The sequence below is a fragment of the Physella acuta genome, unplaced genomic scaffold (genome assembly GCF_028476545.2).
Source record: "Physella acuta isolate Inbredline_101_S28 unplaced genomic scaffold, ASM2847654v3 ptg000115l, whole genome shotgun sequence".
In the NCBI taxonomy this organism is placed as follows: domain Eukaryota; kingdom Metazoa; phylum Mollusca; class Gastropoda; family Physidae; genus Physella; species Physella acuta.
Genome location: NW_026731635.1, coordinates 591,827 through 614,518, shown reverse-complemented (window position 1 = coordinate 614,518; position 22,692 = coordinate 591,827). Strand labels below are relative to the sequence as shown.

Genomic DNA, 22,692 nt, shown 5'->3' with positions numbered 1-22,692 from the left:
CAGATGCAATCCTTTCTGAAATATACAATCTCTAACTGAACTAACACTACTCAGAGACAGATGCAATCCTTTCTGAAATATACAATCTCTAACTGAACTAACACTACTCAGAGACAGATGCAATTCTTTCTGAAATATACAATCTCTAACTGAACTAATACTACTCAGAGACATGTGCAATCCTTTCTGAAATATACAATCTCTAACTGAACTAACACTACTCAGAGACAGATGCAATCCTTTCTGAAATATACAATCTCTAACTGAACTAACACTACTCAGAGACAGATGCAATTCTTTCTGAAATATACAATCTCTAATTGAACTAACACTACTCAGAGACAGATGCAATCCTTTCTGAAATATAAAATCTCTAACTGAACTAACACTACTCAGAGACAGATGCAATCCTTTCTGAAATATACAATCTCTAACTGAACTAACAATACTCAGAGACAGATGCAATCCTTTCTGAAATATACAATCTCTAACTGAACTAACACTACTCAGAGACAGATGCAATCCTTTCTGAAATATACAATCTCTAACTGAACTAACACTACTCAGAGACAGATGCAATCCTTTCTGAAATATACAATCTCTAACTGAACTAACACTACTCAGAGACAGATGCAATCCTTTCTGAAATATACAATCTCTAACTGAACTAACACTACTCAGAGACAGATGCAATTCTTTCTGAAATATACAATCTCTAATTGAACTAACACTACTCAGAGACAGATGCAATCCTTTCTGAAATATACAATCTCTAACTGAACTAACACTACTCAGAGACAGATGCAATCCTTTCTGAAATATACAATCTCTAACTGAACTAACACTACTCAGAGACAGATGCAATCCTTTCTGAAATATACAATCTCTAACTGAACTAACACTACTCAGAGACAGATGCAATCCTTTCTGAAATATACAATCTCTAACTGAACTAACACTACTCAGAGACAGATGCAATCCTTTCTGAAATATACAATCTCTAACTGAACTAATACTACTCAGAGACAGATGCAATCCTTTCTGAAATATACAATCTCTAACTGAACTAACACTACTCAGAGACAGATGCAATCCTTTCTGAAATATACAATCTCTAACTGAACTAACACTACTCAGAGACAGATGCAATTCTTTCTGAAATATACAATCTCTAATTGAACTAACACTACTCAGAGACAGATGCAATCCTTTCTGAAATATACTATCTCTAATTGAACTAATTCTACCCAGAGACAGATGCAATTCTTTCTGAAATATACTATCTCTAATTGAACTTATTCTACCCAGAGACAGATGCAATTCTTTCTGAAATATACAATCTCTAATTGAACTAATTCTACCCAGAGACAGATGCAATTCTTTCTGAAATATACAATCTCTAATTGAACTAATTCTACCCAGAGACAGATGCAATTCTTTCTGAAATATACAATCTCTAACTGAACTAACACTACTCAGAGACAGATGCAATTCTTTCTGAAATATACAATCTCTAATTGAACTAACACTACTCAGAGACAGATGCAATCCTTTCTGAAATATACAATCTCTAACTGAACTAACACTACTCAGAGACAGATGCAATTCTTTCTGAAATATACAATCTCTAATTGAACTAATTCTACCCAGAGACAGATGCAATTCTTTCTGAAATATACTATCTCTAATTGAACTAATTCTACCCAGAGACAGATGCAATCCTTTGTGAAATATACAATAGCCATTCATTGTGATCGCAACCCCTATTATAATTCATGATTAGGTTTACCTAACTAACTGAAGCCGAAATTTTTAAAAATTTTGATAATTTAAAATGAGATAATTACCTCTCTTTCTAAAACTAAGTTGTATGGAATGACAGACAGGGCAATGATCATTAGAAGAACACTGTGATGCGTTATGTCATAATAAACATGGTTTTGGAAATTCTTAGCCTCTATTGTGTCCAGTCTTTTTATAGGTAGTAGTTTTAACTTCATTGAGTATTGATTGCCCATTAGGTAGGTCAGAAATGTATTGAGTACTGCCACCACCTGGAATAAAATTGTATTCATTTTTTTTTTATTGTACTCTTGAACAGTTTGAATCACGCTGGAAAAATCGTCAGAGATTATTATATAAATCATAAATTATTTTTTAAAATAATGTAAAAATCTGATTTTAACTTTTGTTGGGTAAACCTATAACTTACAGACAAAGGCAGCTTGCCAAGTCTTTCATCGGCATTTCCTGAATACCATGCAATGGCAGACAGGTTTGCAATGTTTAAAAACTCAACTCCGAAATGTGGTTGCTTGTTGCGCAAATTTATGTTATCTAGGATTTGATACATAGGTTCCTGTTGGCACAATAAAAATGGCACATCTTAAAAAATAAAGTACAAATTTAGATTATTTTCAAGATAAAAATGTAATTGAAAAAATATTTGACTCGCCTTGGCAATATCATACTGCAATAAAAAATCACGGTCCAGCTTATGAGTCTGCCCCATTATAAAATTCTCAACGAAAATGTCGGCTAATTTCTTGGTTTTTTCTGACCTACTGTGGCCTTCTGTGACAGTGATGATGGGATGGAAGATGGCAGCAGTGTGAGAGCTGATCTCAACCTCTTGATAGGAGGTGGAGTGCACTTCAATCTCGCACGACAGGAAGGCCAGGAGGAAGATAAAGATCCACTAAACCAAGAATAAGGTCTCGTTAGAATTAGTTAACCACCATTTTTTAAATCACACTAAACCAAGAATAAGGTCTCGTTATAACTAGTTAACCATTATTTTTTAAATCACACTAAACCAAGAATAAGGTCTCGTTAGAATTAGTTAACCACCATTTTTTAAATCACACTAAACCAAGAATAAGGTCTCGTTATAACTAGTTAACCATTATTTTTTAAATCACACTAAACCAAAAATAAGGTCTCGTTAGAATTAGTTAACCACCATTTTTTAAATCACACTAAACCAAAAATAAGGTCTCGTTAGAATTAGTTAACCACCATTTTTTAAATCACACTAAACCAAGAATAAGGTCTCGTTATAATTAGTTGACCACCATTTTCTAAATCACTTTTATTACTTCAGAATATATATTTATCAAAAATTAATTATTTTAATTCCTTAATTTTTACTAGAAGTTAATATTAAAAAAGAATATGATTGTAGTAGCCTACGGAACCTGAATCAACTCTGTTAGAATTACTAAGTTGCTGGTGCTAAAGATCATTTTGATGTGTAGCATGGCGTAAGCCTGGGCATATAAAAGAGGGAATCCTTTCAGTTTTTGCTGATTCAATTCTGGGGGGAAAAAGCAGTTTAGTAAAAGCTGGGGATAAATAAAATGTTAGTCTAATTATTAATATATATTTAAGTTGCATAAATACTTGATTGAAACTATTTATCTTTTATTTTACAAAAAAAAAAACTTAACACTGTTATTTAATTGGCTTGGATTAGGTGTAGAGAGGCTATAAGAGAGGGGTGGGTCAACTCATGGCTCTTAGTTGCAAGAAATTAGCAGAACTCTAATTAGCAGAACTCTAATTAGCAGAATACACAAATGCTTTTTTGTAAACTTGTCAGACCACACACACACTAAACCCCACACATTTCAGGGTTCAGACCACACACATATCCTAAAACCACCACAAATTTCAGGGGTCTGACCACACACACCCCAAAACCCCACAAATGTCAGGGGTCAGTCCACACACACATCCTAAAACCCCACAAATTTCAGGGGTCTGACCACACACACCCACATCCTAAAACCCCACAAATTTCAGGGGTCAGACCACCCTACAACACAATCCTTTAAACCCTGCAACACAATCCTTTAAACCCTACACCAACCTTTAAAAACTACAACACAATCCTTTAAAATCTACAACACAATTCTTTAAACCCTACAGCACAATTCTTTAAACCCTCACTATTGTCATACCTTTAACTTTCGAGATAAGTTTTTTACAAATGGCCAACCTATCTTCTTGTTCAGTGTCTTGACCAGCCACAAAAACGATCTCATCATCAATGGGGGATCCTTTTGCCCTCTCTGCGGCAGCATCTGCACCATCAGTTTGTAGAATCTCACACCTAGAGATGAACATTAGACCATGTAAACACAAGAACTATCAATCTGAATCATTGACTAAATAGACAGCGTGAACACAACTATCAATCTGAATCATTGACTAAATAGACAATGTAAACACAAGAACTATCAATCTGAATCATTGACTAAATAGACAGCGTGAACACAACTATCAATCTGAATCATTGACTAAATAGACAATGTAAACACAAGAACTATCAATCTGAATCATTGACTAAATAGACAGCGTGAACACAACTATCAATCTGAATCATTGACTAAATAGACAATGTAAACACAAGAACTATCAATCTGAATCATTGACTAAATAGACAGCGTGAACACAACTATGAATCTGAATCATTGACTAAATAGACAATGTAAACACCAAAACTATGAATCTGAATCATTGACTAAATAGACAGCGTGGACACAACTATGAATCTGAATCATTGACTAAATAGACAGTGTGAACACAACTATGAATCTGAATCATTGACTAAATAGACAATGTAAACACAAAAACTATGAATCTGAATCATTGACTAAATAGACAGCGTGAACACAACTATGAATCTGAATCATTGACTAAATAGACAGCGTGAACACAACTATGATTCTGAATCATTGACTAAATAGACAGCGTGAACACAACTATGAATCTGAATCATTGACTAAATAGACAGCGTGAACACAACTATGAATCTGAATCATTGACTAAATAGACAATGTAAACACAAGAACTATTAATCTGAATCATTGACAAAATAGCCTCTATTGGCCCAAGAATGAGTGTAGGAGGGTTACTTACATGCTCTTCATTCTATCCCTCTGTATGACAGAAGTCAGTTGGTTGGGGATGCTTAAACTTGTATCAGATTTAAAGGTCTCCCATGTATCCTGAAGACCACATTTGTGCAATCTAGGACAAGATAATCTTCACACTGTAAGCCATGCTACTTCATCTCATGCATATATATCCTAAAGAGATATACATACATACAGAGTGACAGCAAGAATGATCAGCCTCGCCATATGAGGTTGATGAACCACAGGTCAAACATACCGAGAAAAAGCCTCATCCAGAGTTTTAGCATCGATGCTATAATTAGCAATAAAAAGCTCCTTTTTATAGGTGTCCAAAACAGAGAAGAGGTTGTAGAAGTTTTCTGTCTGGTTGAGTGACAGCAGAAAGATGACTGTGTTTTCATACTCCTCGAGAATGACAGTTTCTGGAATGTACGTCACCACAACTTGTTTCACACGATCACTGCGACGTTGAGGTTCTAGTGTTATGGTGAGGTAGTACCCAGCACCTGGGGATAGATGTAACCAATTAAGGTGAGGTTCTAGTGTTATGGTGAGGTAGTACCCTGCACCTGGGGATAGATGTAACCAATTAAGGTGAGGTTCTAGTGTTATGGTGAGGTAGTACCCTGCACCTGGGGATAGATGTAGCAAGTTAAGGTGAGGTTCTAGTGTTATGGTGAGGTAGTACCCTGCACCTGGGGATAGATGTAGCAAAAGGTGAGGTTCTAGTGTTATGGTGAGGTAGTACCCTGCACCTGGGGATAGATGTAACCAATTAAGGTGAGGTTCTAGTGTTATGGTGAGGTAGTACCCAGCACCTGGGGATAGATGTAACCAATTAAGGTGAGGTTCTAGTGTTATGGTGAGGTAGTACCCAGCACCTGGGGATAGATGTAACCAATTAAGGTGAGGTTCTAGTGTTATGGTGAGGTAGTACCCAGCACCTGGGGATAGATGTAACCAATTAAGGTGAGGTTCTTGTGTTATGGTGAGGTAGTACCCTGCACCTGGGGATAGATGTAACCAATTAAGGTGAGGTTCTAGTGCTATGGTGAGGTAGTACCCTGCACCTGGAGATAGATGTAGCAAGTTAAGGTGAGGTTCTAGTGTTATGGTGAGGTAGTACCCAGCACCTGGGGATATATGTAACCAATTAAGGTGAGGTTCTAGTGTTATGGTGAGGTAGTACAGTGCACCTGGGGATAGATGTAACCAATTAAGGTGAGGTTCTAGTGTTATGGTGAGGTAGTACAGTGCACCTGGGGATAGATGTAACCAATTTAGGTGAGGTTCTAGTGTTATGGTGAGGTAGTACCCAGCACCTGGGGATAGATGTAACCAATTAAGGTGAGGTTCTAGTGTTATGGTGAGGTAGTACCCTGCACCTGGGGATAGATGTAACCAATTAAGGTGAGGTTCTAGTGTTATGGTGAGGTAATACCCTGCACCTGGGGATAGATGTAGCAAGTTAAGGTGAGGTTCTAGTGTTATGGTGAGGTAGTACCCAGCACCTGGGGATAGATGTAACAAAAGGTGAGGTTCTAGTGTTATGGTGAGGTAGTACCCTGCACCTGGGGATAGATGTAACAAGTTAAGGTGAGGTTCTAGTGTTATGGTGAGGTAGTACCCTGCACCTGGGGATAGATGTAACTAATTAAGGTGAGGTTCTAGTGTTATGGTGAGGTAGTACCCTGCACCTGGGTATAGATGTAACCAATTAAGGTGAGGTTCTAGTGTTATGGTGAGGTAGTACCCTGCACCTGGGGATAGATGTAACCAATTAAGGTGAGGTTCTAGTGTTATGGTGAGGTAGTACCCTGCACCTGGAGATAGATGTAGCAAGTTAAGGTGAGGTTCTAGTGTTATGGTGAGGTAGTACCCAGCACCTGGGGATATATGTAACCAATTAAGGTGAGGTTCTAGTGTTATGGTGAGGTAGTACAGTGCACCTGGGGATAGATGTAACCAATTAAGGTGAGGTTCTAGTGTTATGGTGAGGTAGTACAGTGCACCTGGGGATAGATGTAACCAATTAAGGTGAGGTTCTAGTGTTATGGTGAGGTAGTACCCAGCACCTGGGGATATATGTAACCAATTAAGGTGAGGTTCTAGTGTTATGGTGAGGTAGTACCCAGCACCTGGGGATATATGTAACCAATTAAGGTGAGGTTCTAGTGTTATGGTGAGGTAGTACCCAGCACCTAGTGATAGATGTAACCAATTAAGGTGAGGTTCTAGTGTTATGGTGAGGTAGTACAGTGCACCTGGGGATAGATGTAACCAATTAAGGTGAGGTTCTAGTGTTATGGTGAGGTAGTACAGTGCACCTGGGGATAGATGTAACCAATTAAGGTGAGGTTCTAGTGTTATGGTGAGGTAGTACCCAGCACCTGGGGATAGATGTAACCAATTAAGGTGAGGTTCTAGTGTTATGGTGAGGTAGTACCCTGCACCTGGGGATAGATGTAACCAATTAAGGTGAGGTTCTAGTGTTATGGTGAGGTAATACCCTGCACCTGGGGATAGATGTAGCAAGTTAAGGTGAGGTTCTAGTGTTATGGTGAGGTAGTACCCAGCACCTGGGGATAGATGTAACAAAAGGTGAGGTTCTAGTGTTATGGTGAGGTAGTACCCTGCACCTGGGGATAGATGTAACAAGTTAAGGTGAGGTTCTAGTGTTATGGTGAGGTAGTACCCTGCACCTGGGGATAGATGTAACTAATTAAGGTGAGGTTCTAGTGTTATGGTGAGGTAGTACCCTGCACCTGGGTATAGATGTAACCAATTAAGGTGAGGTTCTAGTGTTATGGTGAGGTAGTACCCTGCACCTGGGGATAGATGTAACCAATTAAGGTGAGATTCTAGTGTTATGGTGAGGTAGTACCCTGCACCTGGGGATAGATGTAACCAATTAAGGTGAGGTTCTAGTGTTATGGTGAGGTAGTACCCAGCACCTGGGGATAGATGTAACTAATTAAGGTGAGGTTCTAGTGTTATGGTGAGGTAGTACCCAGCACCTAGGGATAGATGTAACCAATTAAGGTGAGGTTCTAGTGTTATGGTGAGGTAGTACCCTGCACCTGGGGATATATGTAACTATCTTATGAGCATAACTTTATATTTACATTTTTTAAATCGAAAAAAAAAAGATATGTTTGAAGTAATTAAAATTAATTTTTTTTTGAGATCTTTTATTATTTAATTATTTTTTTTTCAATAAAAAAAATGTTTGGAGAAATTGAAATAAATATCTCATGAGTTAATATTTTAATGGTTTTTTTAATTGAAAAAAAAAATGTTTGTAATAGTTACCTAAAAGAACACGTAAAAAATTAGCACTTCCTGAACAAATGAGATGTTTGGCCATGAAAAAGGCCAGCACGTCTGCAGTCAGTTCTACATGTTCCAGACTGTGAACCAGCAGAAGAATTGTTTTATCCACCTTCTCACTGCTGATGATGTTACACAGCCGCAGGCAGTGGCCCGGCTCCAGGTTTGTGAATGGCTCCTCCAGTATAATGACCTGAATAAAGAGATCCAATAAAAATTGCAATTTCTGACAAGACAGTCAATAGTGCAGGTGGAGTAGAGTTCACCTGTGGCATGGCTCTATCTTACATAATTCTAGACTAGCAGGAGAGCAGTTGTGGGCTCCACTGTTTAACAAGAAGAAGTTTTAGGCCTAATCTCTTGTAGAAGTAAAACAATCCAGTTTGGTAACCTCAATAGATATTTTAGAAAGTCTAATTGTTTACATCTAGTGTACAATAGACTTTTGAATGCCTTTAAAAATAAATTATAGATTAAAACTATTTTAAAATGTATTAAATGCAGTATTTAAAAATGTGTCTGGAACAACACCACAATAATACATTCATAAATTCAAACATTGATTAGATTACACATCCCTGTTAGATAGTTCACTCACTTTACAGAATAAAAAATTACTTCTAATTAGCTAGTAATTAATATTGAAAGCTTGATTAACTAGCATTAATTAATCTACATTGTAAGATTGATTAAATATCTTGCTCAAATTAATATGGTAGGTTTCATTAATTGACATCAACAAATCAATATTATAAGCTTGATTAACTAATATAATTAAATCAATAATGTAAACTTGATTAACTGATATAATTAAATCATTAATGTAAACTTGATTAGCTAACCTACCTTGTTGTGCCCAATGAATGCAAGAGCTATTTGCAACATTCTAATTTCAGATGACTTAAGGTCAGTAAGGGGTATATGTAACAATTTATGTAACTTGAATTTAGCTGCAATATCTTCTACTTTGGTCATTTCTGCATCCTGGCAGTAATACTTTAACTGTGTAGGGAAAACACATGATTCAAGTAATACTTCAAATGAGTAGGGAAAACACATGATTCAAGTAATACTTCAAATGAGTAGGGAAAACACATGATTAAAGTAATACTTCAAATGAGTAAGGAAAACACATGATTCAAGTAATACTTCAAATGAGTTGGGAAAACACATGATTAAAGTAATACTTCAACTGTTTAGGGAAAACATGTGATTAAAGTAATACTTCAAATGAGTAGGGAAAACACATGATTAAAGTAATACTTCAAATGAGTAGGGAAAACACATGATTAAATTAATACTTCAAATGAGTAGGGAAAACACATGATTAAAGTAATACTTCAAATGAGTAGGGAAAACACAAGATTAAAGTAATACTTCAACTGTGTAGGGAAAACACATGATTAAAGTAATACTTCAACTGTGTAGGGAAAACACATGATTAAAGTAATACTTCAAATGAGTAGGGAAAACACATGATTAAAGTAATACTTCAACTGTGTAGGGAAAACACATGATTAAAGTAATACTTCAACTGTGTAGGGAAAACACAAGATTAAAGTAATACTTTAACTGTGTAGGGAAAACAAACATGTGAATGATATCTCAGTTGCGTATGGAAAACAAACAAAATTTTCAGGCAAGTGGCCATAAGGTAACTGGTCCTTAGGCAATTAGCTTTACAGCAACTTCCTTCCCCCCCCCTCCCCCCAAAAAAAAAAGCTTCACCGAATTCTACCTCCCAAAACAATGCCAGATTGAAAAGATTTAAAAGCTTTGGTTCATCTAGAAAATACCTTTGTAAACAAACTTAAATTTTCCTTGACTGTCAATTTCCTATACAAATTTGTGATGCTTTTGGTACAAATTCCAGTTGTTTTTCGAATCTGCTTAAGATCGTTGTTGAGGTCCAAACCATACACTAATATTCTTCCCTGCTCTACTTTGACCTGACCTTAAATAAACATAATGACAGCCAAATTAAAATCTCACTCAGCCTATTAGGTTAAACTAGTTGTTTTTATTAACCCAATCTCTATATGAGTCAAAGAAATTATAGACTTACTTTTACTGGATAGACTGCTAAGCAAATTAAATTTTAAAAACTTGATTCAAGATCATCTTTTTATATCTTTAATACCCTAAAATTTTAAAATACTTCAGCTTCTAAACCTGGCTTGTCTATCTGTAAACCACACACTCCTACACTCTCTTCTTTACTGACATGCTCTTCTCTATCCTAAACTCTCAGTGTCCAATGGAATTCATACTTTTACCATTGTCCAATGGAATTCATACTTTTACCATTGTCCAATGGAATTCATACTTTTACCATTGTCCAATGGAATTCATACTTTTACCATTGTTCAATGGAATTCATACTTTTACCATTGTCCAATGGAATTCATACTTTACCAGTGTCCAATGGAATTCATACTTTTACCATTGTCCAATGGAATTCATACTTTTACTAGCATCCTACCCGCTGGAAAATTGATTCCACCAATATTGATAGAACATTAGTAACCTACAAGCTTGTGGCATGGATTCAAACATGGTGACTCACCTTTAAATACGTCCGTCAGATGAAGTCTTCCACTGTTGCTAATTAGTGCTGTCACTTGGTTCTCATACATATCCATTGAAACATTGATCATAAATGAATTGCTGATCTGTTTGCAGATTAATTAGGGTCTAAATTGATGTGATTCATGGATACAAATGTTTATATTCAAATAGCTAAAATAAGCAATGATCTGGTTAAATATATTTCAGAATTAATGATTGTTTTCTTCAAGAAATAAATCATCTTTTTCCTCTTGTGCCCAAGACACAGATGAAGTAGAGTAGACCCAGAGACATTCTACTGACTTGAACTGGATTTGAAAAGAACTAAATACCATAACTAAAAGAAAAAGTTGTTACTTATTTAGTCAGAAAAACGAAATGGTTGAATAAGAACAAGGAGAAGATAAAAGAAATGATGTCAATAAAAAGAAAACCTTTTCAAGCTTGATACTAGGTGAGAGTTCAGTTTGATCTTCGTGAAAATTTGGGTTGACAAATTTGTCTTCAGACAACTCCTGTTTATGATTCTGATGACAAATATTTAAATAACTTAAGCCACCATGTTTTTAAAATATGTCTTATTTTCTCATGTTAACATAGCCACTCTAGAAAACTTTGGAGCTGAACCCCCACTTATTGACTATCTATACTCATTGATTAAACCATTAAGTGAATAATTTAATGCACCTTAGGTGATAAATTAAACCCTCTTAAAGTGATAAATTGAACCCTCGTAAGTGATAAATTGAACCGTCTTTGAGATAAATTGAACCCTCCTTGAGATAAATTGAACCCTTCTTGTGATAGATTGAACCCTTCTTGTGATAGATTGAACCCTCCTTGTGATAGATTGAACCCTTCTTGTGATAGATTGAACCCTTCTTGTGATAGATTGAACCCTTCTTGTGATAGATTGAACCCTTCTTGTGATAGATTGAACCCTCCTTGTGATAGATTGAACCCTTCTTGTGATAGATTGAACCCTTCTTGTGATAGATTGAACCCTTCTTGTGATAGATTGAACCCTTCTTGTGATAGATTGAACCCTTCTTGTGATAGATTGAACCCTTCTTGTGATAGATTGAACCCTTCTTGTGATAGATTGAACCCTTCTTGTGATAGATTGAACCCTTCTTGTGATAGATTGAACCCTTCTTGTGATAGATTGAACCCTTCTTGTGATAGATTGAACCCTTCTTGTGATAAATTGAACCCTCCTAGAGTGATAAATTGAACCATCCTCCAATTGCTGACATTAATAAAAAAAAATTAAAACTGTAATATTGAAAGCTGAGATGACTAATAAAAGAATTAACTGACAAACGACCTTCCAATAATTACCTCACTTTGTTTAAACCAGACAGGTTTATTCCTGATGATGATGTTGTAGAAGAGAAAAGCCAGGAGGAGGTAGATGAAACTTGAGAGGAGCCTCAGGTATATGTTATGTATAAAGAACATACTCTTTAAGTAGCGTGAGGAGAACATGTTGTAGCTGTGTATTCCCACACCTGAAAACACAGTTACTTTCACATAAAAAACAAGTATTTGCAATGTTCAATGATTGTTTTATTTCATGTGTTGTTATATCCAGATAGATCAAATTAATTCAAATAATCCAAATTTCTTCCCATTAAATGATCATGTTTTGACTGGTAAAGCTTTAAAGGTTTGGTGTTGTATCCATATAAGTTTTTTACTTCAATAAATAGATAAATTTATATATATATATATATATATATATATATATATATATATATATATATATATATATATATATATATATATATATATATATATATATATATATATATATATATATATATATATATATATCCCTAAAAACAAAAATGTATTTATATGTATGTAGTCATGTATATATACATATTAGTATATAATTTTGTGTATGTATGTATTATGTAGTCATGTATATATATATACATATTATTAAATAATTGTGTGTATGTATGTATTATGTAGTCATGTATATATACATATTATTATATAATTTTGTGTATGTGTGTATTATGTAGTCATGTATATATACATATTATTATATAATTTTGTGTATGTATGTATTATGTAGTCATGTATATATACATATTATTATATAATTTTGTGTATGTGTGTATTATGTAGTCATGTATATATACATATTATTATATAAATTTGTGTATGTGTGTATTATGTAGTCATGTATATATACATATTATTATATAATTTTGTGTATGTATGTATTATGTAATCTTTTGCTGACTGAATGTGTAATTTCCTGTTGCTGTTTCCGCACATACCTAATTGTTCATAATGGAACATAGTGCTCATGCCTGTATGAAGACTGACACTGATGATCATATCAAGGAGGTAGTTCATCTTCATCCCAGGCAAGAAGACACGGGACACAAAGATGCTTGAAACATAGATCAGGCAGGTGATCGATGTGGTGGATTTAGCTGTGAGAGACAATGAGATCAGGTGTGGTGGATGTGGTGGATTTAGCTGGGAGAGACAATGGGATCAGGTGTGGTGGATTTGGCTGGGAGAGACAATGGGATCAGGTGTGGTGGATTTGGCTGGGAGAGAAAATGGGATCAGGTGTGGTGGATTTGGCTGGGAGAGACAATGGGATCAGGTGTGGTGGATTTGGCTGGGAGAGACAATGGGATCAGGTGTGGTGGATTTGGCTGGGAGAGACAATGAGATCAGGTGTGGTGGATGTGGTGGATTTGGCTGGGAGAGACAATGGGATCAGGTGTTGTGGATTTAGCTGGGAGAGACAATGGGATCAGGTGTGGTGGATTTGGCTGGGAGAGACAATGGGATCAGGTGTGGTGGATTTGGCTGGGAGAGACAATGGGATCAGGTGTGGTGGATTTGGCTGGGAGAGACAATGGGATCAGGTGTGGTGGATTTGGCTGGGAGAGACAATGAGATCAGGTGTGGTGGATTTGGCTGGGAGAGACAATGGGATAAGGTGTGGTGGATTTAGCTGGGAGAGACAATGGGATCACATGTGGTGGATGTGGTGGATTTGGCTGGGAGAGACAATGGGATCAGGTGTGGTGGATTTAGCTGGGAGAGACAATGGGATCAGGTGTGGTGGATTTGGCTGGGAGAGACAATGGGATCAGGTGTGGTGGATTTGGCTGGGAGAGACAATGGGATAAGGTGTGATGGATTTAGCTGGGAGAGACAATAGGATCATGTATGGTGGATTTGGCTGGGAGAGACAATGGGATCAGGTGTGGTGGATTTAGCTGGGAGAGACAATGAGATCAGGTGTGGTGGATGTGGTGGATTTGGCTGGGAGAGACAATGGGATCAGGTGTGGTGGATTTGGCTGGGAGAGACAATGGGATCAGGTGTGGTGGATTTGGCTGGGAGAGACAATGAGATCAGGTGTGGTGGATGTGGTGGATTTGGCTGGGAGAGACAATGGGATCAGGTGTTGTGGATTTAGCTGGGAGAGACAATGGGATCAGGTGTGGTGGATTTGGCTGGGAGAGACAATGGGATCAGGTGTGGTGGATTTGGCTGGGAGAGACAATGGGATCAGGTGTGGTGGATTTGGCTGGGAGAGACAATGGGATCAGGTGTGGTGGATTTGGCTGGGAGAGACAATGAGATCAGGTGTGGTGGATGTGGTGGATTTGGCTGGGAGAGACAATGGGATCAGGTGTGGTGGATTTGGCTGGGAGAGACAATGGGATCAGGTGTGGTTGATTTGGCTGGGAGAGACAATGAGATCAGGTGTGGTGGATTTGGCTGGGAGAGACAATAGGATCAGATGTGGTGGATATGGTGGATTTGGCTGGGAGAGACAATGAGATCACCTGTGGTGGATGTGGTGGATTTAGCTGGGAGAGACAATGGGATCAGGTGTGGTGGATTTAGCTGGGAGAGACAATAGGATCAGTTTGAAAGATGCTAGGCTAAATTGCTCTCTTAGTTTATCTTCAATATGTTACTAACAAAATCAAATTTATCACCAAGATGGAACAACCTTTACTAATGTGGCTGCTACCGATGACAAAAGACTTACCACTGGGATGTAGCATACTACCAAGGACACATAAGACTTACCACTGGGGTGTAGCACACTACCAACAATGCCATAAGACTTACCACTGGGATGTAGCACACTACCAAGGACACATAAGACTTACCACTGGGGTGTAGCACACTACCAAGGACACATAAGACTTACCACTGGGGTGTAGCACACTACCAACAATGCCATAAGACTTACCACTGGGGTGTAGCACACTACCAACAATGCCATAAGACTTACCACTGGGGTGTAGCACACTACCAAGGACACATAAGACTTACCACTGGGGTGTAGCACACTACCCAGAATGCAGAATGACGCCAGGCTAAAGGAGAAAGTGTAGAAGAACAAGTAGACAATCCAGGGATCAGTTCTCTTTAAAATGGCTTCCTTGGACAACATGGGCACAACAAAGGAAGTGGCAAAGACTGTGGCCAGTATGGACAGGTCGACAAAGATCCAGAGATACCATGTTAGCCAGTACATGAAAGGTCGTACACCCATTCGTTGGTATATAGCCTGTGGGGGGGGTGCAAGGTGAAGGTCATCAGATTCAAGCGGGTTAAGCTTTGTATTTAAACTATCAGTCAAGGTCAATAATTGGCTGTGCTAAAAATACAACTGTTATAATATATATGAGGCAAAATGCTTAAACTTATTTCAGACATATTAACATAATACACAGACATCTCACAACAATTTTTACTAGTCAGTTGGTCTGTTCTATGCTGTTTTTTTTAAGGAATTACTAGATATCTGTCTGCAGAAAAACACTAAAAGCATTCTTACTACATCACACACATAGACACGTATACGCACATACACACATACATCATGCAATAATTTCCTCCAAATTGCAGGTATAAAAGTTATAAATGTAAATTTTCCAAAATTTAGGAATGCCTGAGTTAGATCTTCCAGAAACGAAACAAAACGTGAAATCACCAGAATGCATTTTTCTCTCTCCTTGGCCAGAAGGTACACACATCGAGCCACTGAGATGGCGCTGACTAGGATCATGAATGTTGTGATTCTGTAGCAGCGGGACATGGTCAGGAAGGGGTCGTCACTGGGCGGGTTCTCGGGGTACATCTGTGTGAGGATTGTGATATCATTCTCTATCCCGGTACAGTTGTTGATGTAGGCCTCCATGATCAGTTTGATCAGGTACACTTCACCGGAGGAATCAAAGCCTGGTGGGGGTAGGAAACATGATGTAGTGGGTGTATATGGATAGACTCTGGGTGGTGTGAGGTAATGGGGAATGTGATAGTGGTGAGGTGATGGGCAATGTGACAGTGGTGAGGTAATGGGGAATGTGGTAATCACTAATGGTGAGGTAATGGGGAATGTGACATTGGTGATGTAATGGGGAATGTGGTAATCACTAATGGTGAGGTAATGGGGAATGTGACATTGGTGATGTAATGGGGAATGTGGTAATCACTAATGGTGAGGTAATGGGGAATGTGACAGTGGCGAGGTAAATGGGAATGTGACAGTTGTGAGGTAATGGGGAATGTGGTAATCACTAATGGTGAGGTAATGGGGAATGTGACAGTGGTGAGGTAAATGGGAATGTGATAGTGGTGAGGTAATGGGGAATGTGGTAATGGTGAGGTAATGGGGAATGTGGTAATCACTAATGGTGAGGTAATGGGGAATGTGACAGTGGTGAGGTAATGGGGAATGTGGTAATCACTAATGGTGAGGTAATGGGGAATGTGACAGTGGTGATGTAATGGGGAATGTGGTAATCACTAATGGTGAGGTAATGGGGAATGTGACATTGGTGATGTAATGGGGAATGTGGTAATCACTAATGGTGAGGTAATGGGGAATGTGACAGTGGCGAGGTAAATGGGAATGTGACAGTTGTGAGGTAATGGGGAATGTGGTAATCACTAATGGTGAGGTAATGGGGAATGTGACAGTGGTGAGGTAAATGGGAATGTGATAGTGGTGAGGTAATGGGGAATGTGGTAATGGTGAGGTAATGGGGAATGTGGTAATCACTAATGGTGAGGTAATGGGGAATGTGACAGTGGTGAGGTAATGGGGAATGTGGTAATCACTAATGGTGAGGTAATGGGGAATGTGACAGTGGTGATGTAATGGGGAATGTGGTAATCACTAATGGTGAGGTAATAAGGAATGTGACAGTGGTGAGTTAATGGGGAATGTGGTAATCACTAATGGTGAGGTAATGGGGAATGTGACAGTGGTGATGTAATGGGGAATGTGGTAATCACTAATGGTGAGGTAATGGGGAATGTGACAGTGGTGAGGTAATGGGGAATGTGGTAATCACTAATGGTGAGGTAATAAGGAATGTGACAGTGGTGAGGTAATGGGGAATGTGGTAATCACTAATGGTGAGGTAATGGGGAATGTGACAGTGGTGATGTAATGGGGAATGTGACAGTGGTGATAGTGGTGAGGTAATAAGGAATGTGATAGTGGTGAAGTAATAAGGAATGTGACAGTGGTGAGGTAAAAGGGAGTGTGACAGTGGTGAGATAATTGGGAATGTGGCAGTGGTGAGTGAGGGTCTAAGACCTGTATACAGTTTATAAGGGGTCGACCACACAAGACCTACACTCAGCAGAAGGGGGTGGACTTATGTGAAGGTATGTGACCACAGTGATGAGTGTTTAAGAAAGTGTGACGTAGCAAAGTGTAAAGTACAAACTACTTGAAAAAGTGTTCGTTTGTGACATCGTTATTGGATGTCGGTCTGGCATTAGATAACGACTTGTCACGTGACGATGGGATGACATGGGGGCTAAGTTAAGTGGGAATCGGCCAAACAATGTGACGTCACCTGGATCCTGCATGCCCATCCAATCCAGCGGGCTGTGTGTGGGGCGCATGATGACCGTCAGCCGCTTGGGGAGCTCAGTCGAGTTGTAAATGACGTCATCAAACGCGTACGCGTGGGTGACCTGATCGGGGTTGTCGGTGGCGAACTCCACCATCTCGAACTCGGAATAAAAATTTAACAACGTAACTGTGGATTAGTAAAATGTTGAACTCTTGACGAAACAAATATTTTTTTTTTTTAAATTCAACAAGAATTTAACTGAGGATAAGTAAAAAGTTGAACGCTTGACGAAACAATTTTTTTTTAAAAATTTAACAAAAACCAAGCTGGGGATAAGTAAAAAGATTGACCGTTGAAGAAACAAATCTCTAGTTTTAAAAATCGCAACCAAATCCCAATGTGTGTACCTTAAACCAGTGGCGTAAGAAACGTGGCGGATAGGGGACTATACCCCTCCCATGTGAATATTGTGATACCATCGTAACTTTCTTAACCCTCTCCCTGACAACATATTTGGTACCCTTTCCCCTGCCACCTTGGTGGATTACATATAATTCCCGGAATAAATACAATATATGTTATAATATATAGCCTATATATATATATATATATATATATATATATATATATATATATATATATATATATATATATATATATGTATATATATGTATATATATATATGTATATATATGTATATATATATATATATATATATATATATATATATATATATATATATATATATATATATATATATATATATATATATATATATATATATATATATATGGAAACAATTTAAACCCCTCCCATAGCCAATTCCTGGATACGCCATTGCCTTAGGCTAACAAAATTGTTAACTTTCTTTGTTATCATGCCCCAGCCAATCACAATGCGTAATATCCACATTAACAACCCAAAACCCTAAGAAAACTTCTAACTTTATCCTAAACAAAAACGATCTCGTACGGTAAGGTTACCCAAAGAAACGTTCTATGCGCTATCCAAACATGAGTTGTCTTGTCTAGCATGTAACATAACTCCAACTTACTGTCATACACATTGGGCGGCAGGCCGTTACGGATGAGCATCCTTTTCACCTGAGCCATCAGTTCGTCCGTGGCCGGACAAGATGGCGCGTAGGCGATGAAAATGTTCGAATACGGGGGGTAGGCTTTTGACCTGAGGTGAATGTCCACCGGGGTGGGCGCGAGGCTCCGGGTGTCGTTGCCGTGCCGGCTGTCCCCTAGCGTCCTGTCGGTGATGTCTAGGTAGCGAATGAGGAAGATGACGACGACGTAGGAGAAGATGGCGCTGATGGACAAGCTCGGCCAGTTCCGGATCTCAAGCAGAATGTTCTTCCAGAGTAAAACGTAGAACTGTCCAAACATGTTGCGGTAATGGTTAGGTCCCATATTGGCACCGCTCCCTGAGGGGTGGGGGAGGAAGAAAAAGATAATGGTTAGATCCCATATTGGCACCGCTCCCTGAGGGGGGTGGGGGAGGAAGAAAAAGATAAAGGCCTATATTTTAAAATGACAAGTATTGAGTGGTGGGTCCATAACAGCATGCCAGTTGTGACGATGGCATGTGCTACACTAGTACAAAGGTGAGAGGCGTGTTCTTTCTCAATGCCGGACTATAGAGTCCTTGCAAACACGTGACCTAAATCACGTGATACCTACGCCCGCCGCCACAGTGGTGTACATCAGACGTAAACACAATCAGCTGTTCGCCAGCGCTGGACGTGTTCACCAGCGCTGAACGTGTTCACCGTATGTAAAGAATCGCGCCCGCGGAAAAGGAAAAATATGTTAAAAAACTTGAACTCTTAGGAATTGAAGATCCTTATACAGTTATTGACAGTTTCGTGGATAATATAAATATGTGGCCGAAATTTCTAAATAAAAATACTGTTAGTAATACCGTTTGCGTTTAGAGTTTAAGTAGACGAAGCTGATCAAATGCAGTAATATATTATAGGTTATCTACTGTAGCAAACGTGAGACCACTTAACTCCTACAAAACCCACACTACAACGGCTAATATAATCCATGGGTAATAACCAATCTGGGTAGCATGTTATACAATTTAAGACCCTTATAATCCAGCAGGGAAGTAATCAGACACGTTAATACTGACGTTCAACCCTCATGATGGCTGCCCCCACCTGTATCTAGCCCACAATAAAACCTAAGAGGAGTCTGCCCTGCCCTCCCCTGAAAATGTCTCACCTCCGTGATACCCAGCCCCACAGAGATAGTATTTCTTATATAATTTTGACCCTCAGGGCCCAGCAGGGAGAACAAAGGGGAAAGTCCCACTGCTCTCCCCTCAACACTTCTCACCTCGGTGTCATGTTATGTCATTTATAGCACACATGGCTTATCAGGGGAAAGCATTAAGGCATTAAGAATCTTAACTCTGGACAGCTACACACTAGTATACTAGCTACACACTAGGTGCCTACTGTAAACTACTAGACTGTAGGCCCTATGTAGACCTGCAATTGTATCAATTGTAGACTGGGTCCATTGTTATTATTCTAAACCATCTCACTTATAATGTTTCTAGCTTGATTTTTTTCTTTTATAAACAGTGGGGTTTTTTTTTAAAATTAGCCTAATCATTAACCAAATAATAATAATGTGGTTATTTGTTGTTGGCTGGTATGATCTAGATTGTACTACTAGGCTACAAAAACTTAGTAGACCAATTACTAGATATGAATTTGAATTTAATTAAACTCAGTCCAGTATCAGATACAAATTGCTGTAAAAAGACAACAAAGTAGGTAGGCCTTAGTAATTTATTAAAGCCTTCTACTACAATAATATCAACTACATGCTTGTATAAAGTTTTTACAATTTAATTTAAGTAGCAGATTCTAGATCTAAGTCTAGTCATACTAGAATTTCAGAAAATTTCGTTTGCTAAAAAAATGATAAGATAATAGAGCGAGATTTTAGATCTTAGAGACAATTAAATGCTTTATTAGGCCTATTATGACTACTTTTGATTTATTATGGGTGTATTTTGAATCGAATGTAGATCTAAAGTAATTAAATTTAAGTAAAGAAGTAGATTCTAGATTCTATGTCTACCCAGCGGAGCCAGGTATTAGGCCTACTATTAGATCTTATTATTCTTATTATTACTTTTGACTTTGTCTTTTACTATTTGTATTTGTGAAGGTCGAGCATATTTGTTTTATTAATAGTTATCTTTTATAATTAAAATGGAGTTTATTATTTTACTGTCCTTACCTGAAACAAAGTATCGAAAACTGCATTTGATCAGATTCGACTACTTTAACTCTAAACGCAAACAGTATTACTAACAGTATTTTTATTTAGAAATTTTGTCCACATATTTATTTATACGAAACTGTCAATAACAGTATAAGGATCTTCAATTCCTAAGAGTTCAAGTTTTTTAACGTATTTTTCCTTTTCCGCGGGTGCGGCTCTTTACATACAGTGAACGCGTCCAGCGCTGGTGAACACGTCCAGCGCTGGCGAACAGCTGATTGTGTTTACGTCTGATGTACACCACTGTGGCGGCGGGCGTAGGTATCACGAACGGACGTGACGTCATATGAAAGGACTCTATACCAGCAGCTATTGCTGGAAATTATTACAGCGTACCAATAGCTGGAAAGTATGGGAAGTTCCTATCAGTCGGCTATTGTGAATTATTTAGTGTTTATTTAACTGTACCAGTCGGCTACTGCTGGGAGGTATTTTAAGTCCACTGTTATCTGGTCTTAAAAGACTACTTCCCACGTTACTTTCATATACAAGCAGACCAGTGTCACGTTCAGAATAGATGCCTGAAAGAAACTCTGAACCAGACTAACACGAATGATCGTACAAAGCGAAATGTCGATCAAGCAGTCTGGAGCTAAGATCACTGTAGAAATCAATTCGTACCTCGATCTTACACCCTTTTGGGAAAGGAGTTCCATGTACACAATAGTGCCACCCCCCCCCCCCCCGACGACGGTCCACGGGGCAAGTGAAGTGAGTTCATTGTTTCTGTGACCTTGGCAAATGAAGGGATACAGTGGTCAACACTATGCCCAGCCGCCTTTACTTTCCCTAACATGAGTTAGGTACCCATCAGAGCTGGGTGGACGCAATGATGATGTACTGACTTGAACCCGGATTCGAACTCGAGGGTTTCCTGTTAGCAGTTAAGCGCTATATCCCTAACAGATGTCTGAAAGAAACACTGCCCGGAGCACGTCCGCCGCCCCCCCCCCTCCCCCATCCGGGAAATTTAATTGCTTGTGCCTCCCCCCCCCCCCCAAGAAAGTTATAGAAACACTTGTAACACTCGCAGAAAGATAACTTCAAACATTCTTATTGTTGTAGGATCTAAGTTTAGACTGTAGATCTGCCACTACGGTAGTGGGCCACTACCAGTACCCACTTTCCGATGATTTTCGCCATGTCACGCAGCTTTAAATCAGCCTCGAACGTGTTGTTGTTGTTTTTTTTATAATAGACCAACGGTTTAATAATAAAATTAACTCTCGCAAAATGGCCAACTATAATGTGTTACAAAAGTATAAAATACCAACAAGTCGAATCCAAATAAAAGAATTTGTCACATTCAAAGATTACAATAACGAATCTTCTTTTCAATGGTATCTGAACATTGTGTTCAAGTTCGGTGCTAGACGGGTTTTCACAAGTAAACGCACCCTCACATTAAAATCGCGCCGATATAGTACTATCAGTATCATATGCCTACACAGTAGTTGATACTTTTTGCTTTTCCCTCTGAGTACAAGCTAATCTATTGACTTAATCAAGATAAAACGCTTGTTTTCGTGTTTAGTCGTGTTTTAAAATGTTGGCCGTATTGGACAATGGTCACGCTAATCTGTTTAAATATTGCGTTTTGTCTTATTACATTTGTTTTTTTACAAAGGTGAAGACTGTCTTAGATGTTGGTTGACCTTGTCACACACATGTGTCTAAATTTGT

The 22,692-nt window shown here is 38.3% G+C and overlaps 2 protein-coding genes across 3 annotated transcripts in view; both read right to left on the bottom strand.

The window, feature by feature from the left end:
- Positions 1-15,379, bottom strand: part of LOC131934649 (phospholipid-transporting ATPase ABCA3) — a 31,577-nt gene extending 16,198 nt beyond the window's left edge. For both annotated transcript variants that reach the window (XM_059290719.1, XM_059290720.1), the window contains exons 1-15: positions 15,153-15,379; positions 13,115-13,273; positions 12,162-12,331; positions 11,255-11,347; positions 10,819-10,924; positions 10,049-10,206; positions 9,099-9,254; positions 8,235-8,445; positions 5,179-5,428; positions 4,924-5,034; positions 3,963-4,114; positions 3,198-3,316; positions 2,456-2,698; positions 2,213-2,359; positions 1,848-2,054 (exon numbers count right to left, since the gene is read on the bottom strand). In XM_059290719.1, coding sequence (XP_059146702.1) covers positions 1,848-2,054; positions 2,213-2,359; positions 2,456-2,698; positions 3,198-3,316; positions 3,963-4,114; positions 4,924-5,034; positions 5,179-5,428; positions 8,235-8,445; positions 9,099-9,254; positions 10,049-10,206; positions 10,819-10,924; positions 11,255-11,347; positions 12,162-12,331; positions 13,115-13,273; positions 15,153-15,375 — 2,505 coding nt within the window. In that variant the 5' untranslated portion in view covers positions 15,376-15,379. The remainder of the gene's footprint in view (positions 1-1,847; positions 2,055-2,212; positions 2,360-2,455; positions 2,699-3,197; positions 3,317-3,962; positions 4,115-4,923; positions 5,035-5,178; positions 5,429-8,234; positions 8,446-9,098; positions 9,255-10,048; positions 10,207-10,818; positions 10,925-11,254; positions 11,348-12,161; positions 12,332-13,114; positions 13,274-15,152) is intronic.
- A 240-nt stretch (positions 15,380-15,619) lies between these two features.
- Positions 15,620-22,313, bottom strand: LOC131934670 (uncharacterized). Its single transcript, XM_059290753.1, has 5 exons — positions 22,284-22,313; positions 18,750-19,127; positions 17,696-17,881; positions 15,817-16,064; positions 15,620-15,631 (listed from the first exon to the last, which is right to left on the bottom strand). The coding sequence occupies exons 2-5, from the start codon at positions 19,111-19,113 to the stop codon at positions 15,620-15,622; spliced, it is 810 nt and encodes a 269-aa protein (XP_059146736.1). The 5' UTR covers positions 19,114-19,127; positions 22,284-22,313.
- Positions 22,314-22,692: the final 379 nt, after the last annotated feature.